Source organism: Ochotona curzoniae, unplaced genomic scaffold (genome assembly GCF_017591425.1).
Source record: "Ochotona curzoniae isolate NIBS_2020 unplaced genomic scaffold, NIBS_Ocur_1.0 contig_4645, whole genome shotgun sequence".
NCBI lineage: Eukaryota > Metazoa > Chordata > Mammalia > Lagomorpha > Ochotonidae > Ochotona > Ochotona curzoniae.
In genome coordinates this window covers 670,050-690,403 of record NW_024466353.1, presented here as the reverse complement: position 1 = coordinate 690,403, position 20,354 = coordinate 670,050, and the positions used below count along the sequence as shown (strand labels likewise).

The 20,354-nt window shown below is 48.9% G+C and overlaps 1 protein-coding gene across 1 annotated transcript; it reads right to left on the bottom strand.

Annotated features, from left to right (window-relative positions):
• Positions 1 to 415: 415 nt before the first annotated feature.
• Positions 416 to 10,503, bottom strand: RASSF8 (Ras association domain family member 8). The gene is made up of 4 exons (XM_040987437.1): positions 10,308 to 10,503; positions 5,051 to 5,940; positions 3,356 to 3,500; positions 416 to 2,203 (listed from the first exon to the last, which is right to left on the bottom strand). Exons 1-4 carry the CDS (start codon positions 10,408 to 10,410, stop codon positions 2,082 to 2,084), a joined length of 1,260 nt encoding a protein of 419 aa, XP_040843371.1. The 5' UTR covers positions 10,411 to 10,503; the 3' UTR covers positions 416 to 2,081.
• Positions 10,504 to 20,354: the final 9,851 nt, after the last annotated feature.

Sequence of the window (20,354 nt, the reverse complement as noted above, 5' to 3'; positions counted from 1 at the left end):
GCAGGACATGGCAGCTCCTGGGGGGGTGGTCAGAGAGGCTGACCACGACGGGTCCAGGGCGACTGCTGGTGGGAGGAGCACTGCTGCCTTTCCTTACCATGATGAGGCGAATCCCAATGCCACGGCCACGGCGTGCAAAGGCATCGCTCTAAGTTAACTGCACAGCTTAACATTTCTGATTTCAATAGAGCACAATTTAGAAAACGTGTTTCTTTGTGAACAAGGTTTCAATGTCTCTGAACAACAGCATGACTGTATTGGATGGGACTTTTTAAAAATAAGGCATATACTGGGCATACAGAAATCACTAGCATCACAAAAGCTATGAATTATTTCGATTTTTAAATTATCTTAATTTAAAAACATAGGTAGATATGAAATAACTTAAAAGCTGAGAGCAAATGTATACATGTTTTGGTTACTTAGATAAGAATCATTTATTTCCCAAGTTATTTGTGAAGCAGTATAATGGCAAGATAAATTCCGTAACTCCAAGAACCCAGAGAAAACAATATATTCATTTGAGGTCCACTATTTAGCTGGACAAGAAAAGGCAATACTGCATTGTTTGAATTCTCTAGAAGCTTCTATATATATATTTTAACAGCCATTCTCAAAATTTTTCATAGGAAACCTAAATAAAGCAGCATTCTCAGCATTCATTAAACCAAAAATAAGTCAACTATATGAAAACATCCAAAATCGCCTTCATGCATAAGACATATCTTTTTATTGTTACTATGGCATTACTCTATTAACCCACTTTTACTTTATTGTGTGGAAAGAATGCAGAGAGTGTATTTTCTCCAGAATTAAAAACGACTTTAACTTTCAGAGTAATGTCTTAATCGTACATGTACCAAATCTGCTCAGAGGGAATGGGAAAATGGCTGGGAGCTGTGTGACAGCTCGTGTCTAAGCATTATTTGTGGAAGTGAGTTAAGACGCCACCCGCTCACAGGAAACGTGCCGACTCATTTTTGGTTTCATAAGTAAAACAATATATTTGAAGATGGGAGATTGGTGTCCTGTTAAAAGTCCAACAAAAATGAAAACATCTGCTAAACCTGGCTCCCCTTCCCTTGTAAAGGGTACTTCACTGTAATCTACTTTCCCCCTGTCCGTGGGGAGACGTCACAGCCAGCCACGCTACGCGTGTGGTCCACAGGTAGACAGTGGGCTCTTCGGAGAGGTGTCCGCTGACTTCAGCTGGGGCTCGCCGCCCTGGCCCTCACAGGTCCATCTCTTCAAAGCGAGGGTCGGTTCCGAGGGCCCACGAGACGGCGACAAGGCAGGGCAGGAACAGAACACCTGTTGACTGGGACAGTCCACGCCCAGCTTTGCTTCGAGCTCCACAACATCCCTTTTCTTCTACCGTATCTGAAACACTGCAAACCTTTTTACACATACAGTTGACCTCATGGAAAAATACTTCTGGTATGCGATGTTGAGCCCTCACATATTTGGGAACTGATGCAGAGAAAAAGTCACATTCCACATTTAAAAAAAAAAAAAGCGATCCCGATGATTATGCCTAAGGAGGCACTGGCTCGGAGGCAAGGGGGTTCTTCTGGCGGAGCACCCCGCAACACGTGGGCAGCCCTAAGCCAGCAATGTGTGGCTGGAGTCTGGCAACGGGCACACAGAGTTGGAAGCACAAAACACTCAACATTAATTAAGTCATGGGATAAAAGTCAAGATACCAAAATATTGCAACATGGACATTCACACCTTAATTGATGAAATGGAATAAATTAAACTAAGCCGGTCACCCGTGTCTCTTGACTCTTAAAAGTCATAGTTTATTTATGTGTACACACAGAATAATACTTCTCCAGGGCTCTCAAAATGCTACACATAAAAATGAAGGCTTTGCTTGACGGCTGTGCTGGAGGGCAACAGCGCATGTGAAGACACAGCCTCTGTCCTTTACATCAGTGCACAGGATTTGGCTCCAAGTGGTATGCGGTTTAAGAGAGAGAAAAGAAATTATGTCCTCTGTTCATTATTGGCACACATCACAGAAGGGACCCGACCATCCTTGGTACCTCTGCTGGTCTCTCATCTCAAGGAAGCTGTCCTTAGACGTATATGCCTTCAGGGTTAAAGCCAGACGACACAGGGCTCTGCAGAATCCGCAGGTTGCTGGGCAGTTGCCGAGAGGACCCAGGGCGCTTCAGGGACCCAGACTGGAATGTTGGCTCTAAACAGCAAACACGAAGTCATTTGGTTAATGCCATCACCTTGCAAGGCTCAGCCATGAGGCCAGTGTGACTGCTTCCTGCCCTGAGGGACCCACAAGGGAGATCACAAAGCCCAGGGCTGGAGAAGAGGGGAGCCCTCTCAGAGCAAACCTTATTTGGTCAATGATTAATGTGAAGGCAGAGCGAGAGAAAGACAGACTTTGCACCTGCTGGTTCACCCTCTAGATGCTCCTGCAGCTGGGGCTGGGCCAGGCCACAGGCAGCCTAGATCTTATTCCAGGTGCCCCACATGGGAGGCAGGTATCCAGCAATGTCTCCCAGGGAAGCTGGAATCAGAAGCGAAGCCAGGATTCAGACTCGGGCACCCCAACCTGGGACACCGGGGATGTCACACCTTAGTGGTTACACCAAATGCCTGACTCGAGAAGTCTACTGGACAAGTCAGCTTTTGTTGAGTTGGACAGGGAAGGATCTTAGAAAAGGATGGGCCTTTTGTGTCTCTTTACTGCTTGTTCAGACCACGTGCATGTATGGATCTGGAAATGGCTTCTAAGCTAGTGCGCACTGATCAAGACTCAGGAGAAGCAGCAGCTACAGTCCGAGTCAGTGGGCTGGGACTTACAGATCATCCAGGGAAAGGCAGCACTTAGGGGGCAGGTGTGGTGGCGCAGTGAGTTAACCTGCCCCCTCTGAAGAAAAGAGTTCAAGTTGCAATCAGTTACTCTGCTTCCAGTCTTCCTAAACTCACAAGCCTAGGAAGGCGGCGCCTGCGTGGGGGGGCCTTGGTCCTGGATTCTGCCTGGTCAGCCTGGCCTGTAGTGACCATCTGGAGGATGGAAGGGATGACCAGCAAATGGGAGAGAGATCTCTCTTTTTCTCTTAATCTTTCTTCCTATGTGTGTCTTCCTCTTTCCCATTCTGTTTTTCAAATAAATAAATACTTTTTAAAAAAGCAGCAGATGAAAATGAATGACAGGAGGTTTATTTAGTTAAGTGCATGGTCACCTAAGCAAGTAAACAAACTGATGTTACAGGTCGTCCCAAGGCTCAGGAATTATGCCCCCACATGACAGAAAGAGGTGTGAATGGCAGAATAATCCAAAGTTAACCAGTGCAAACAAAGAGGGGAAGCCCAGCCACTAGCTTCTTACCTCTGTCGATGTCTGCGTGGGATGCCTCTATTTCGATGGGCTCAGCTGGCAACACGGTCACTTTTGTCCCTGTCTGCTGGATAAACTGCTGGAGGTTGACCTGTCGCAGCTCTTTAGTCAACTGCTCCAGTTCTTGTTCTTTGTCCTAGATGGAAATGATTGTTTTCAGACTTACCGTCACCACCAGCTAGGTGAAGACATGCTGGTGACCACGCGCCTGCTCCTGGGAGTGACCGCGGGAGACCTGCCGCCCCTCAAGAGCTCCGTCACAGATGGGAATCCCCTGCATGGCATGGGACAGAGAACGGCGTCTTCAATCTGTCCTCTTAAATGTGATGCTTTTCTTTGGGATGGGGCATCAAGGTTGGGCAGCCAGAAAGTTGTCCAAATCACAAGAGGCCTCTCACAGTGGAGGAGCTCTGCTCCTCACTGGCCAACCCCCCCAGGCTGAGCGAGTCTGAGCACCTGCGGGGTGGTGGAGCAGACATCAGAAGCAAGTGGTTGTCTTCTCCACTTTCTGAGCAGTGATGTGTTTGTTACCTGATCATCAGGGGCCTGTCGGCGGGAGTTGCTGGAGGTGGCTTGCCACGAGGTGGTATTTCTGGCAAATGTCGGCTCCCAAGCACAAGCTCCTTGCAGTGCTCAAAGGACTCAGGGCTTTGTGTGTGACAGATTCCTGATGGTCACTGCAGTTACTCACCAGGAAGGGAGATCACACTGGCTGTCTCTGGAACCTCAGCTTTCTCTGTTTTGGAACCTGTCCTATTGTGAAGCTGCTCACCTCACACCTGAGCATGTGCAGGTGCCATGTGAACATCTGGTTCTCAGGTTCCAGACTGCTCCAGAGGCTACTGGCCCAGGCTAGTCAGGACAGTAAGGACCAGCCACAGCCCAACACAACTGCCTCCCATGATGGAAACTGGCCCTGACACAGCAGCACGGGGAACGTGGCTGAGTGTGCGCCTAAAGACAGAGCTTCAATGGGACTTCCTTTTTAAGCTGCTTTGATCATTATCTGCATTCTAATTAAAAGCACAGACAGCCACACTGGTGTCCATCATGTCAGTTTCCCATCCCATGGGTTAGAGACCAACACATCTTTGAAACCCTTATGACACAATCACAGTGTCTTCGTGGGATCGGATGGGAACCCAGGAAACAAGCTGAACAGTCAGCAGCATGTGGGTGGAGAAATAGCAGCGTTTCCCTCCGTGTTCCGGTGAGGGCAGAAGTTGGAGCGGAGACTTCATATCTGTGTCCTTGGGAAAGCAAAGGATGGCTGGGGAGGGTAGAGTGGGAAGGGGTCACTGGAATGAACATCTGGAACACAGCTGGGATTGACAACAACTGAGAAGTGACTGAGAGGCAGTCAACCAGCCCCACAGTCCTCAATCACCCCTTCCAGCTTCTAAGAGGTCACACTGGCCCTCTCACCACGACGGGCCAGGTCCAGCTGCCCTGTGCTGTACTACCTGCCTCCATGCAGAGGCCTCTCCCACTGAGCGAGGAGCGGCGTGGCCTTGGCACCCCCCTGGTCTGGTCTCACCAAGGCCAGTCCGAAAGTCACAAGGAGTCTAGGAGACTTCTAAGCAAAGCTAGGATTTACTTTTAACCCTTTACCTATGGGGGAGACGGTGGTGAAGGATGGAGTTTTCTATAAAGACAGGAAACGCCCGTGGGTGGAAGTGCTCTCACCTGCAGCCGCTTGGTGGCCTGTCCCAGGGACCGTTCCACAGCCTTGATGCCGTTCTCCAGCCGCAGGCTCTGCTGCCCCTGCATGTCGATCTCCCCCCTGACCTTGCCGATCTTCCCCTTGACCTCTTCCTCATTGACCTGGGCTTCCTGCACTTCCCGCTGCAATTTCTCGGCCTCGAGTCCACTCTCCATGGTCTGGATCTGAGCCAGGTAGTCCTTTAGTTTGCTTTCACAGTCTGCGATCTTCTGTCGTATTTCTTGGAGCTGATCCTTCAGCTGTTTTTCGTTTTCCTGTTCAATCTGTAATTCATTTTCCCAAAATTCCTCCTCCTCAATTTCTACATCGTTCCTTTTGATCTTTTGCTCCAGGCGGACAATTTCCTCTTCGAGGCTGGAGCTGTATTTCTGCTCCCAGAATCGTATTTCTATGTCGTTGGACTCCAGCTGCTTCTCGATCGACTGCAGCTTCTCTGTCTGCAGGCAGATCAACTTCTTGAGCTCGTCTGCACTCGTCTTGCAGTTGTTCAGCACCCTTTGCTTAAATTCCGTTTCCTTGCCTTTTCCGAAAATGTCCATTAATCCTTTGGCACCTCCTGTGAATGTTAGCGATTTCCTTTTGGGTTCTCGCCTTTTTATCGACTTGTCAATCTGGGGCCTCAGTTTGGCTAAGGGCGGCAAGCTCTGCCAGTACAAAGTTCTCTCGGGAACCCGAGCCACGCTGTCCGAAGTGGGCCTCTCGCTGAGGGACGGCCCGGTGCGCCGCAGGATGAGCTGGACATCGCTAGCGTACTGCCCCCACTTGTTCAGGGATATAATGGGGTTCTCGTGAGGCGCCAGGTGTCTCTCGGTATCTCTCCATTTCTCTATGAGAGTATACCTTCCAGTTCGACCTAGACAAATGGGATAACAATCCAGGGAGTCAGAATGGGATATGGAATAGCCGGGAATGCAACAGAGGATGCCACTGGATAGCTGTGTGTTGATGCTTATTTATCTGAGAGGCAACAGACCGACAGGGAGAAAGAGCACACACTTAGAGTTCCCATCTCCTGGTTTACTCCCAAATGCCCACAGTGGCGGGGGCTGGGGCCAGTCTCCCACATGGGTGAGAGGCACTCAACTACTTGAGCCATGACCAGGGTCTCCCGCAGGAGGAAGCTAGAGTCAGGATCCAGAGCTGGGAATCAAGCCCAAGCACTTGAATTTGAGATGCAGGTGTCTAAAGCACTCATCCCAACACCTGTTCTGTGTTCCTCACCAGTACCCAGGGGCGAGCTCCAGAACTCACCCCATGTTGCCTGTAAGCCTTTAATGAAGACGCCAAACCTTTTCAAGATGTAAAACTCCAGGTGTGAACTGCTCAGACACTTAGGACAGGCTGTAATTTTTCAACTGTGAACTTGGAGCCTGAACATCTCCTTATGCTCTTGTGGAATGCCCAAGTGTCCTGCACTTTGCCTCTTGGGCAAAACTGAACAAAGTTTATTTCTAGGGCAAACACAGGGACCAGAGAACTTCCTCTGCCAGTTGTGAGAGAGCAGGCCCAGAAGCTAGGTGGAGTCTTGAAGCCTGAATAAACTGCACAACTGCTTCTGCTTTCCTTGCACCTCAGTGCTAGGGAGGAAGGGGGCCTCTGCTTAACCCAAGAGACCCAGTTCAAGCCAGCTGCCTGCATCTCCTCTGTCTCCCCAAGGGGGCCCGGCCAGCCTCCAGCTCACGCTAGAGACAGGCAACCCTTCAAGAGGGCGTATATAGAAGAGGGGTTTAAAGAGGAGGAGCTGGGTTTAGTTCTCATAGTAATGGTTTCAAAGATTCCCCTTAAAACAAAAACAAAGCCAATCGGTATCATTAAAAAGTAAAACAATAAAATCACATCTATTTAAGTTTAAAAACAGGTACACTCTCACAAGTGGTTATGGAAGTAGGATATAATTTTAAAGACAATGTTACATCCTAAAGCTTGAAAAACCAATATATTTTCACATATGGTAGGTGGGTCAGATGGATTGTTTTGGCACATGAGCAGTTAATGTTATGAAAATCAGTCGCAAACACCCTGAGCAGCTAGCCGGCAGCTCTATCGGGATCTACAGCTGCTGATTTGCTTGCCATGTTTTCTTTTTCAAATTTCATGAGTTTCTGAGCCCTGGGTGTGTAAACAGGACCATGTGTTTCGCAGTTCAGAAGCAGCTTACAGGAAGTCAGACTGCCATAAGCACCATTGCCCCCTCCTTCAAGGACACCTGCACCTTAGGGGCAGCTGCTAGTCATAGCTTTGGTGGCCAGTAGAGGTTTTGTGTGTGTCTAAGATTTATCTGGAAGGTAGAGTTACAGAGAAAGAGGGAAAGGAAGGAGGAATAAAAGGTTCTTCCATCAGCTGGTTAACTCTCCAAATGTGCAGTAAGGTTGGTGCTGGGCCAGGCCACAACTGAGAGCCCAGAACTCCATCCTCCTCTCCCACGTGGGTGGCAGGGGCCCAAGCACATGTGCTACCATCCACTGCTTTCCCAGGTGCATTAGCAGGGAGCTGGACAGGAAGCAGAACAGCTGGGAATGGAACCAGCACCCATGTGGGATACTGGGAGAGGGATTCAAGCCTGGGTGAATAAATTCCTGGGTGAGTGGCAGATTCTTCACATCTAAAATGTCCCACTGATGCTGAAGGTCAGGCATTCCTCAGCACTGACCACACCTCACAGATGTTAGTTCAGGACAGTTTATCGGTATGGCACAGGGGCTTGCTTGCTATGCTGCTGCTGTCATGACTATCGTTTCACTTCAGTCCTTCCAAAGCAATTTCCCATGGTGTGTAAAGCCGCTCAGCAGTGGGATCAGGGTGCTAGAACTGTGCGGCTGAACTCAGTCTGGCTCCATCACCTATCTGCATGATGTGAACCAATCATTAAATGTCCTGTAACCTCATCCTCCTCTCTCTGGGGCGCCACCAGTATTTCCTTCCTGGATAAGGTGGTTTAGAGAGTTAAGTGAGACAATACAATTTAAAAATGTTTGGATGGGGGTGGGGGCTGGCATTGTGGCACCAGAAAGTTCCACCACAGCTTGGGGTGCAGGCATTGCATACTGGAGGTGGTTCCAGTCCTGCCTGTTTTTATTATGCCATACAGCTCCCTGGTGGTGTGCCTGGAAAAAAATCATGATGCTTTCCCAAGAGTTTGGGCGCTTGCCACTCACATGAGAGACCAGTCTCCTAGGTTTGATGTGGCCCAGCCCTGGCTGTTGTGGCCATTTAGGGAGTGAACCAGCAGATGGAAGATGTCTCTCTTCCCCCTCCCCGCCCACCCTGTTGTTCCGCCTTTCAAATAAGCCCTCCAGAAAAAAAGTTCTGAGAAATCAAATAAAATGACATACAAGAATCACTCACTGTCATCAAAATGCCCAGGCAAACAGGGAGAGTGAAAAAGCAAGCCTTAACATCCTGGATGCAGTTTTTGGAATAATAATAATAATAATAATAAAGGTCCCAATGGTTTCCACATTCAAAAGGAGTGTAATTACACCCCCAACCACGTGGCACATCTGCAAGGTTAAAGCATCCCATGCGTGCCCCCTGCTCTGGAGGACACAGGGCTGGTACGTACGGCTCCGCTGCCCAGCATGTCAGCTGCGTCCTCTCCTCGGACCTTGTGTCCTCTGCCTGTGACACCGGAGACGGCACCACAGTTAGCAGTCTCAAGTGCAAAGAGATTTCATCAGATGTACAAGCCGAGGGCTTGCAGTATTCCTTGATTGTGTGTGTGCGCTATAGCATCAAGAGATGTCAGCATTCAAGCAACGCCTGTCTTTCTGTAACGCAGCCTGGTCAACTGCTGGCCATGGGTCTGCCACAGGTGGCACAGTCACCTCTACCATTCTGCCGCAGTGCCCTAGCTCACTTGGCATGCTTTCCACCTTCTGTCAGCCAGCAAGGCTTAAAATAAACCTCAGACAAAGAGGCACCATCTAACATGGTGCAGGACCCATGGTTTCCTTTTTTTTAAGACTTATTTATCTTTTATTGGAAAATCAGTTACAGAGAGAAGAGAGACAGAGATAAAGATCTTATGTCTGCTGGCTTACTCCCCAAGTGGCCACAATGGCTACAGCTGGGCTGATTTGAAGCCAGGAGCCAGGAGCTCCTTCCGGGTCTCCCGTATGGGTGCAGGATCCCAAGGCTTTAAGCTGTCCTTGACTGCTTTCTCAGACCACAAGCAGGGATCTGGAAGAGAAGTGGAGCAGCTGGGACAGAAACTGGTGTCTGTATGAGAATCTGGCGTATGCAAGGCAAGGACTTCAGCCACTAGGCTACTGTGCTTGGCTCCCAGTTTCCTCTTAATGCACGTTGGCTAAATGATGGGCTTAAGACACAAATGTAAACTGCAGTCTACGTTACTGGCTTTACTAGGCTAGTGTGTATGCCCTCATCAAAATCCCAGGACCTCCAGGAAGTAACCATGCATGATCTATGGTAACGGTGAACTTGAAATAATTGGAAGGAACGGGAGCATTGCAATGGGAAAATCAAACAGAACCATCTTTGCTGTGGAAAATTTAAAAAACACACCATATATTTTGAGGAGGAATCTTGTTACTTAATTTGCGTCTTCTTTTCTGATAGTAGTCAGCTTACAAATAGAATTTTCCTCCCCCTGTTTAGAGATTCTGGGAACTAGAAACATACAATCCTGGGACAAGGGTGTGGCACAGCACATCAAGCCACCACTTGGGGCCACCCACATCCCCGTGGGTGCTGGCCTGAGTCCTGACTATTGTCCCTTCTGATCCAGCTCCCTGCTAATGCTCCTGGGAGGTAGCAAAGGATGGCTCAGGTGCCAGGGCTCCTTCACTCACGGATCTTGGCTCGGCCTGGCCCAGCTCTGGGTGTTGCAGTCAAGAGAACCAACAGGTGGAAGAGCTCTCTGTGTGAACGAATGAATGAATGAACGAACCAACACACAAAACACCATTTGTGACCAAAGGAATCAACAGATTAGGATCAACACCACAGAAGGCAGTGCAGATTTTAGATTCAAGCTGATGGAGAGCTAGGGAAAAACAGAGAACAAGCATCCTCACAGGTGTCCAGCACTGGCCAACAACCAGGAGCCAGGTGTGTCCATGCAATCCACTATGGAAATGAATGGACACTCCCCACCAGAGACCTACACCTAAGATACACATGTGTGTGCATACACACACACACACACGCACACAGGAAGGGCAGGGTGCTGTTTGCTCCAACAGTCCTGAGCTCACATACCTATTGCTTGAGCCAAGGCTATCACGACCTCCTGGCACGTTGTGACTTCGGTGACCCCACACACAATTCTCTGGACTCCATCCACCCATACTTTAAGTTCCATGGTGCACTGGCTAGTCAGCCCAGGGCCCTGAAAGCGCTCATCAGGGTGTCAGGTCATGTCTCCGGCTATAGGAACACACAGAAGGCAGAGGCGCTGGAGTCAGCTGGAAAAGAGAAAGAAAAAAAAAAGTTTGTTTTTTTTTTTAAATAAAAATGAACCTCAACATTTCTTACACAATACTACCATGCAAAAATATGACATGGAGCAAATCCAGTTTTACTGTATTGTAACCTGAGCACCCGTGTCAGCCATGGGCTTCTGCTCTCTACACAACCACACAGGTGCACCAGCACACACCTAGCACGACACCGCATGATGTCACCGCTTTTCCTGCAGGTTGGATCACCGCAGTCACTACCTGTGATGCTTTCCTGAGTTGAACATTCTTATTTACTTGACCAGGTTCAGCTGCTCAGTGAGTAAGCCATTTATTTCTCTTTTGGAATTGCTTCTTTTTCTCATGAGGATAATTTCTGAGGTTGAGAACAGATAAGGGTAGAGCAGTTCCTGTCACCTCTGGGACCATGAGTGACGTAGCTCATCTCCAACAGCCTTGCCAGCACTGGGGATGCACGTTTCTCAGCAGCCCTCATCAGTCAATACTCCGCGTGTGCCTCTTGGTTTCATGCGTCCCCAAGCCTGGTGCAGTCACCTTCACCAGGAAGACACCAACATTGGGCTTGGAATGGTGGAAGAAAATGGATTTAAAAAAAAAATGCTTGGTTGCATTGCATGCCCAATGGAGGGTCACATTCCCACACAGGCAATACAAAGCGACCTGGCCTGTGTTCTTCAGGATGCTATGAGCCTACAAAACATCACTTAAATGCATTTGTTTTTCTGGTACATTTTCAAAATCTTCATGTGTTAAATCTGTAATTGCTCTAGGATTAATTTTATTTGTTCATTGCTTCATCAGGTTTCTATTTCTTGGTTGCATTTTTTTTTAAAAAAAATAGTTTAAGTTTATGAGACATTAAGGGACACTGATTTGTCTAAGAGAACATGTGGCCATGTTTTAGGGCTTGCAATGGCATTAGTGCTTCAGAATGAATCAGTAATGATTAAAAAGCTGATTTTAAAAACACTAAAACCTGGGCCCTGTGAGGTAGCCTAGCGGCTATGGTCCTTGCCTTGCATTCGCTCGGATCTCATCTGGACTTTGGTTCTAATCCCGGCTTCTCCACTTCCCATCCAGCTCCCTGCGTGTGGCCTAAAGCCTTGGGACTCTACAACCCATGTGGGAGACCCAGAAGAAGCTCCTGGCTTCAAATCAGCTCAGCTCCAGCCACTGTGGCCCCTGGGGGGAGTGAACCAGCAGATGGAACATTTTTTTTTTCTTTCTCTGTCTCTCCTCTCTGTAAATCTTTCTAAAGCCTTTCTCATAAAATATCATTTACTATAAACTGAAGCTTTGTCCTGTGTCCTGAAGGGACCTTGCCCAGCTTTGTCCCAGAGAAGGTGCAGTGTCCCCCGGGGGTGCTGTATCAGCTCTGGGCCAATTCTGAGCAGCTTCCTTAACTCTCATCTACACAGCTAGGGAGCAGTGAATTCCCATCACTCTGTCCCCTGGTTAGCAGGTCCTTGGAGACCTCATGTTTTCTGGGAGAAAATGAGTCGTTTTAAGGCCAGAGGCATGCAAGAAACCCAGGGCATACAGCTGGACAAATTTCTCCAAACCCTTTACATTTCTAGTAAGATCTGGAGCGGGTACTTAAAGCAGCTCCGAGAACTGAATGAAGGAAATACAGGTACAGTTGTTTCATAACAACCATGTTCGTGGACCTTTTTGAAGACTTTTTATGTCATTGATTCTTTGGGATAAAAACCTAGGTTACAAAACTAATCAAGCATCAATATACTGCTTTAACAAGTTGAAAAAAAGTTCAATTCAAAGTTTGTTTTAAAAAAAATCCAGCCCCTTATTTTTCATGACAAAGTCTTAATGTTGGGAAACCTATAGAGAAGCTGTAGTTCTCACCTGGGAGCCCCCTCCTCCCAGAAAGAGACCTGTGGGACTTTTTAACCGCGGAAGAGCATTCAACAGGAGCTGTATCTGCGTCACACACTTCCCAGGCAAGAGGCTGTATGTGGAGCTTCAGATCACTGCACTGAACACCTGTCCCGCTGTCTTTTCTGTTTCTGTCAGTTTGGCTGTTTTAAATATCACATGTAAAGTTTCCAATACCATTCTAGCTTTTAGTAGAGTACCAAACGTTTTCCTATCTGCACGATGATCGTAATTTCCCTTCAAGCTCTTAAACAAGTGAATACAAACCCACCCACCCACCTGCCCTCCCAAACAGGCGTTAACTATTACAGAGTATTGCCATCCTGTGTGAAAATACTGAACGTCAGCGGGATTGCTTGGTAATGTCAACCTGCAAACCCACATCCTGATCAGACTTCCCACAGCAGAGCAAACCAGCCCTGCGATTCTGCTTTACCCCCACTAACAGCTGTCACACTAGGACCCTTTGGGAGGGTGGGAAATGCCTTCATGGACCAGGGCAGTGTGCCAGCGACTGCTGGCTTTCTTGTGATTTAGGGGAGAATATGGCTCCTGTAGATTTTGGGCTATACTGATAGTGCTAGCTTCCTCCCCAAATCATTCATAAGTCATTTGAGGGTCTCGTCTCTCCATCTCCCCAGCAGCAGCCTCCAGCACCTCCAACTACAAGATGCAACCCCAGCCTTTTCTTTCTACCTTGCAGGGACCATATCCCACAGCTGCACCCCCAGCCCCAGAGCCAGACCAGAGCGGGAGACAGGGGCCTACACTGCAGGTGCTGGTGGTGCATCAGCTCTCAGGGCAGCCGACGGCCTGGGAAGCAGAAGGGTTCCGTGTTTCCATCGGAATTTGGAACACATTTCCCCGTGGAGACGGTGGCGGAGACACAAGTAGGATTCTATTGCAAAGACAGATATATTTTAAATGTGTGTATATTTTCGTTAGTTGAGAGGCAGCAAGGGACAGAGAGAAAGATCAGGGGGTCCCATCTACTGGTTCATTCTTCAAATGCCTGCAAACAGTCCAATCTGGGCAGAATCCTCAAACTAGGTCATGGGTGTCTCCGAGATGGGTGGCAGGGAGACACTGGGTGCACAGGAAGATACAGACACCAACTCCTCACATGAAGAAATGACCAAACATTCAACTCATCCGCGGCCCAGCCTGGGAGCAGGTTTTGCAAACAAGGGACACAGCCTCTTAAATATCTCATGGGAACCTAGGGGACAAGTTGCCGGCCTTTGAGCATGTGCTGTGGGTGGCTACAAGTGGCGATGGGTAAGCTAGTTCAAGTCCCTTACAGGGACAACGCAGAAAAAACAAGAAAACAGAATCTTGCTTTTCTCTTTGATGTGAGAAGTGCTCATTGCCACCATTAATGCACCTCTGCTAAAGGTAGTTTTGCATCTTTCCTTTTAGAGATTTATCTCAATCACTGGATTTTTTTTTTCTTTTGGGTGTCTTGAAAGGTTCATGATGCTGAACACTCCGTGCAGGTTGGTGATTAAATCGAACAGACCCAAGCCCTGTCCTGTGCTATCAGTCAGTCCCTGGTTCCATCCCACGACTCAACATTGGGCTGGGTGAGAAGTGAGTCCCGGGGTCCTGGCTCAGCTGCAGCTGGAGCAGCGCCCCCTCACTCCACACATGCACCACTCTTTCCAGTGCATGCAACTTTCTTCCCCACCCCTCCTTTTCTCTCCACCATTCCGGCTTTGCCATATTCTTCTTAAATCATGAGCCAATAAAGCTCCAGAGACTCTCGGGCTGAGGCTGGTGCAGTTTCCGGGGAAGGTGTGGACGTCGGCCCAGGGAGGCCAGTGAGGGGGTGGACACATAGTGCCCCCCCCCGTCCAGGGGTGTAAGGTCACTCATGCCAATACACGGAAGCTGGATGGGTGAGATAGCTTGCCCTTCAGAGCCAGCCGTCCTCTGGCCACCAGTGTGCACCTGTACCATCACCTCTCTGAGCACAGCAGCCTGAGACCTGGTCAGAGTTCGTCATGGCTATCAGGTCACCTGCCCAGGGGCTGGCAGAGCCAGTCTTTGAAATCATCCTGCAGTCTACATTATTCAAAACATTCCATGTATGCTGAAAGTTCCCAGTAACTCCTGAAGCAGATCCTAAAATGGGGTTACTGACAGGAGAACCAACAGCGTGGATAAACTGGTCTGCTCTTGCTCATTTTCATCCATGGTTATGGAAGGCAGATAGGATGGGACCTTACAACTTTGACTTATTCAAATTTTGGGGGGGGGGGGTAATATTATTCAAAAAGAATCACACAGACACAGAGAGAAATAAGAGAGGGAGAGAGAGAGATCAATCTTCCACCTGCTAGCACACTCTCCAAATGGCTACTGTGGCTAGGGCTCGGGCTAAGCTTCATCCAAGAGCCAGGAACTTCTTTTCTTTTCTTTTTTTTTTTTTAAGATTTATTTATGTTTTTGCAAAGTCAGATATACATAGAGGAAGAGAGACAGAGAGAAAGATCTTCCATCTCCAAGTGGCCACAATGGCCAGAGCTGCACCGATTCGATGCCAGGAACCAGGAACTTCCTCCAGGTCTCCCACGTGGGTACAGGGTCCCAAGGCTTTGGGCTGTCCTTGACTGCTTTCCTGGGCCACAAGCCGGGAGCTGGATGGGAAGCAGGGCTGCCAGGATTAGAACCACCACCCATATGGGATCCCGGCATGTTCAAGGCGAGGACTTTAGCCACTAGGCCACGCTGCCGGGCCCAAGCCAGGAACTTTCATCTGAGTCTCCCACATAGGTGGTAGGAGCCTAAAGACTCGGGCCATCCTTCACTGCCTCACCAGGCACATTAACAGGGAGCTGGATCAGAAGCAGAGTAGTTGGAACTCAAGGAGCTTATATGGGATGTTGGCATCCAGCCCCACAATCTGACTTCATAAAAATCTCTTAGCAGTAAGCTGTTGGGTTCTGTTTCTTGCGGCAGAATGAAAAAACAACAAAACACACAATACCACTTGTTTTGCAGTTAAACCTCCTGGGTGGGTCCCAGTCTGCTCTGTGGCGCCCCCAGAGATGGTTGAGCACAAATGCAGAGTCCCATTTCCCAGTGGCTGAACTCCAGTTGGAAAGCTCAGCACAGGTTACTCTCAAAGTTTTCCTGCAAAATACTGTGAGCTTGGGCAGCAAGCACTGGCTACAGCATGGCCCACTCTCTCTGGGTAGCCATGGCAGAAGGGTCTTCTGCTGAAACCCCTTCCTGAAAGCTGGGGGACATCCATGCACAGATAGCTGTGTGACATTTCTCCACCAGCAGGTACACTTTGAGACTCTTACTATAAGCCAGCCTGTCAACTGGCAACACCTCCGCTGTCTTACTACAGCCACAATAAGAACGGCCAGCAGTTAACATGTGTGGGACTCCTAGCGTGTGATGGAGACATAGTGCTAACCACTGTGTACATGAAGGCACCTCAATCTGTGTGTAGAAAAACAGAATTAAAAGATAAGCTTAGGCCTGGCGGCATGGCCTAGCAGCTAAAGTCCTCACCCTGAACGCGCCGGAATCCCATATGGGCACTGGTTCTAATCCCGGCAGCTCCACTTCCCATCCTGGGAAAGCAGTCGAGGACGGCTTAAAGCCTTGGGACCCTGCACCTGTGTGGGAGACCTGGAGGAGGTTCCTGGCTCCTGGCTTTGGATCAGCATAGCACCGGCCATTGCAGTCACTTGGGGAGTGAATCATTGGATGGAAGATCTTTCTCTCTGTCTCTCTTCCTCTATGTATATCTGACTTTCCAATAAGAATAAATAAATCTTTAAACAACAACAACAAGAAATTAGGCACTCGGTCAGGGTCAGCTGCTCAATACAACCAGCTAATGATCTGAGGCTTGTGAATGCTAGAGTTTAACTACACTAACTACAGGACACATCTCCAGAAACTTTGTGCAGGGCACACCCACGTGGGCTTCCTGGATCTTCTGCACCACAATAAACTTATCTTTTACTTCCTATCTCAGGGACAGTGTTTCACTCGTGCAGTCTAGGCAACTGTGGCTGCATGGATGGTTCAGTGGTAGAATTCTCGCCTGCCAAGGCGACAGTGGGCTTTTCATTCAGAGCAAATACTGAACTCATCCTTTCTGACAGACAAACCTGTTTTTATAGCTACAGTAGAGGAGACATGAAACTTCTCAATGAAACATTTGTGGTTTCTGCGTGAGTCTGAATAGTTAATTCAAACGGTTTTATTACAGATACTGCTTTTTAAAATATTCAGTGGCAGGAAATGCTAACGTGAATCATGCTGAGGAAAAGGAGATAGAAAAATAATTACACACAGTGGCATCTCCTATAGCTTAGAAAGATAAAAAAAAAGTTACACAGAGTGACACCTCCTATAGCTTAGAAAAGGGGAAAAACAAGACAGCAAAATATAACCTACTCCCGACCTAGCTGTCTCTTAGCACGTTGTCACATGAGCCAAGCTCTTTCCTCCTTAAATGCAAATTAATCAAGATGGACCAAATGTCACCAGTGGAAAATATAGATATACTCCACCCTACAAACACAGGAAGGTTTTTCAAATAAAAAGAATGTAAAGAATTTAATGAAGTCGCCTTCCGGCTCGAACCATGCCGGAATCCCAGCCACAGCTTCCGCCGCTTGCGGCGGAGGCAGGGACGCCGGCATCCCCCTGGCCAGGGGGCAACTAAGCCCCCTCGCGGGTAAGTACCCGCGAGGGCTGGCGAGGGAGCTGGGGGTCAAAGCCTGGCTCCCCTCTGCCCCCGTCAGCTTTGGGCTGACGGCAGGGTAGGCTGGGCGGTTCGAATGTCCGGGCAAGGGGCGGGGTTAAACTCCCATTGGGGGTGGCGCCTCATGGGAGGGACCCTTCCGGTTGAGAGGCGGGGGCAGAGACCCAGGCCTTGGGCGGCCAGTGCACCAAGTGGTGCCAGGCTCTGCCTGCTGGCCGCCCAGCGGCGAGCTCTGGGGTTTTGAGGATATGAAATAGGTGCTTTGGGACACCCAAAAGTAAGACCAGCGGTAGTGTAGGTGAGACACTAATTTCTGGTGATTTCCAGGAATCGGGACATGAAACCTTAATGAAAGTGCGGGACTGAGAGATGAATGTTCGGACTAAGCAAACCTTAGCCCACTAGTATGACTGGAACACAGGGTGCAACACAGGACATGCCCAGCTTGGATTTGGCTCCAACTGGTTCACATTAAGCACAAAGTTGAGCCACAGAGTCTAAGGCAGAGGTCATGACAGGTGGACGGGGCTGCGGCAGGGTCTGGATACAGCTATCCTCTCCCTTGGCACAAATGTGGATTGGGAAAAGAGGTACCGGGCCGGGCCAGACACTAACACGTTCTGGTGCTCTGGAGTACCAGGGTGGATGTGGGGCGGACTAGGCTAGGTCCCAACCTCAACTTAGCCATGTACAAGCCATATGGGGGCATGGATGACCATGGCCAAGCTGAAACACTCTACAGCAAGAACCAGAACGGGATGATGGCCAGTTAGGAAAGACCACTGTTCCTACAAGGATAAGAGGCGAACTGGCACATGGACCCACTGACATGCGCGAAACCTGGCACATGGAGGGGTTCTGATGGAGGAGCCCAGGCAACTCCTCTGGCAAGACACAGACCCTGCAGGTCAGCACAAGGAACATGCAAGGCAACAGCCAAGAGGTCATAGAAAGTGTCCCACTGGCATGCATTTGGCTTGGGTCGGGGGCAGACCAGGCTGAATCTGTTCATGTCATCCACTGGTAAATCTGACCGCCAGAACAGAGTGTGGGTCGAACCAGGTCCGGTCGTAACAAAAGTAACACGCAGGCTGGAATGCCAAGGTGAGGTAGCCTGAGCCGGATGCAGCCGCAGCACCCAACCAACACAAGTGAGAACCAGGAAGGGAGGCGGCAGAGCTGACAGGAGAAAAAGGGGAGGCTCCCTAGCTGAACAGCAAGTTACACTGAGGAGCGGGAGCTGGGTGGGGGGTAGACTAGACCAGGCAGGGACACAGCGCCTGTGCACCTCATGGGGACCAGATTGGGTGATAACCAGGCTAGGCTGACCAATCCCATTGGAGTAAGCTACAACCAGAGTTGGTGAGGGTTGTTGGGCTTAGTTGTAGCAACAGAAGGGTACCGGGGACAGACTGGGCTAGTATGCCATATATACTGGCAAGCCAGGGTAGGAGGTGGGCCTGGTTGAGGCTACTGTGGGCCGCCCTGACTGGGCTGCAACTCCTACTAGTTCGTGCGAGGGACAAATGCGTCCAGGGTGGAACCAGGCTGGACTGTAAGAAGACACGGGTGGAGACAGAACCGGCCCAGCAACTGCAGCCGCCAGCTGTCCGGGGCAGTGGACTGTGACGGACCCTATGCTACTAAAACAGCAGGAATCTGGACTGGGAATACCTCAAAATTTCTTCGAGGATCTTCCCATTCGAGACACCGGACTCGGAGTCCTAACCAGGGAAAGACAGGACAAATCAAGCAACAACCTCAGCCATCTGATGGCAGCAGAGACTGGGCAAATGGAGACCCTAGACGGGACTGTGTCAATCAACGAACTCTTCAATGACCACATCATGATTGGGGTGGCGAGACTGGCAACGACCCATGGATAGTGAACTATTGGAACCACTTGATCGAGTATCTCGAAACGCACCCCACTCCCGGGACTTGGGGTGGGCGGGAGATTGGGTGGGGCTTCTTCCTCTATATCCCCCTTTAGACCTTGACCCTTTTTTACCCCAATTAAATTTGTAAGGATTGTCAAAATTAAAAAAAAAAAAAAAAAAAATCAAAAAAAAAAAAAAAAAAGAATTTAATGAAGTCAAAGCAGAGGGCTTGCACAGGTAAACAGCACAGACTTTTCAAGCCATGCCTGGACGCTGGCTTAGGAATGCCCCATCCGGGGGTCCTGTCCGATTCTGCAGACAGGCCCACTGGGAGGCGTGTGGCTGATGTGTGCCACGCTCCTCAGCGTGGGAACACATGTATGCTCTCGAACTCTTATTCAGATACGTCACTTGTCACCGCCGCTGACAATTTCTGAAAGTGCCATGTTTACTGAATACGTCTATAGGAGATTTCAAAACTTTCATGAAAAAATGGAATGAAAAGATAAAAAATATTTTTGAGATCCATGTACAGCTTTTTCATAATATACATTCTCTGTATTCCAGAGAAAGACTACATGAAGCCGAGAAGCTACTCAATTCAAGTACTAAGGGAAGGGTCAGGTCTTACTGCTCTGCTTTCCGGTTGTGACACAAGTCCACAGAAAAGGCACTTCCTGTTCCGTCCATGCCCTCTTCCAGGAGGCAGTCACTTCTCCACCACGCCCGGTAGCACTTCCCCCATCAATGACCTTCCAGTCCATGGTCACCTCACGGACTCAGAGGCTTTCCATCACTCAAAATGTATCTGGTAGAAGCAGAGTGACTACAAGAATGAAGTAGCTAAATTTGTGGGGTTCAAATCTAAGGGACCAAGTATTTGTGCCTATCTACTGAATTTAAAAAATCATATTTAAGGAGAAAGACAATTCCATTCTTTCTTGTTTCTTTTTGTTGTAAGCCCAGAATGCTAAAGTTGTGATTTAACAACCAGAAGAGCAAGAACATAAGAACATGATCAAAAACTAAAAAAACAAATAAAACAAATACTGTTCAATGACCAAACACTCAAATGAATGCCTTGGCAGAGAGCAGAAGCGAGATGTGGCGCTTAGGACTGCAGAGCGCGCCGTGCGCACAGCTCAGCATCAAGGGAAGCAGTCCCCGCTCACTCACAGATGCAGGTAGTCACTTAGAAACAAAACGCAAATGCCAAGAAGGTGTCTGCTGTCGCCTTTCAAGGACATTAAGAACATTAGAACAATCAACTGTTAGCACTGGTCACAGCCACGAGGTTTCACACAGGGGCGAGAGGCTAGGA

What these genes read in the sequence shown, in the direction of transcription:
- RASSF8 (XM_040987437.1), bottom strand. Translation starts at nt 10,410, where the DNA reads ATGGAACTTAAAGTATGGGTGGATGGAGTCCAGAGAATTGTGTGTGGG. An exon ending in AGCCTTGGCTCAAGCAATAG is followed by an intron (nt 5,941 to 10,307) that starts GTATGTGAGCTC and finishes CCATTTGTCTAG; the next exon opens with GTCGAACTGGAAGGTATACT. An exon ending in CCACGCAGACATCGACAGAG is followed by an intron (nt 2,204 to 3,355) that starts GTAAGAAGCTAG and finishes TTTGCTGTTTAG; the next exon opens with AGCCAACATTCCAGTCTGGG.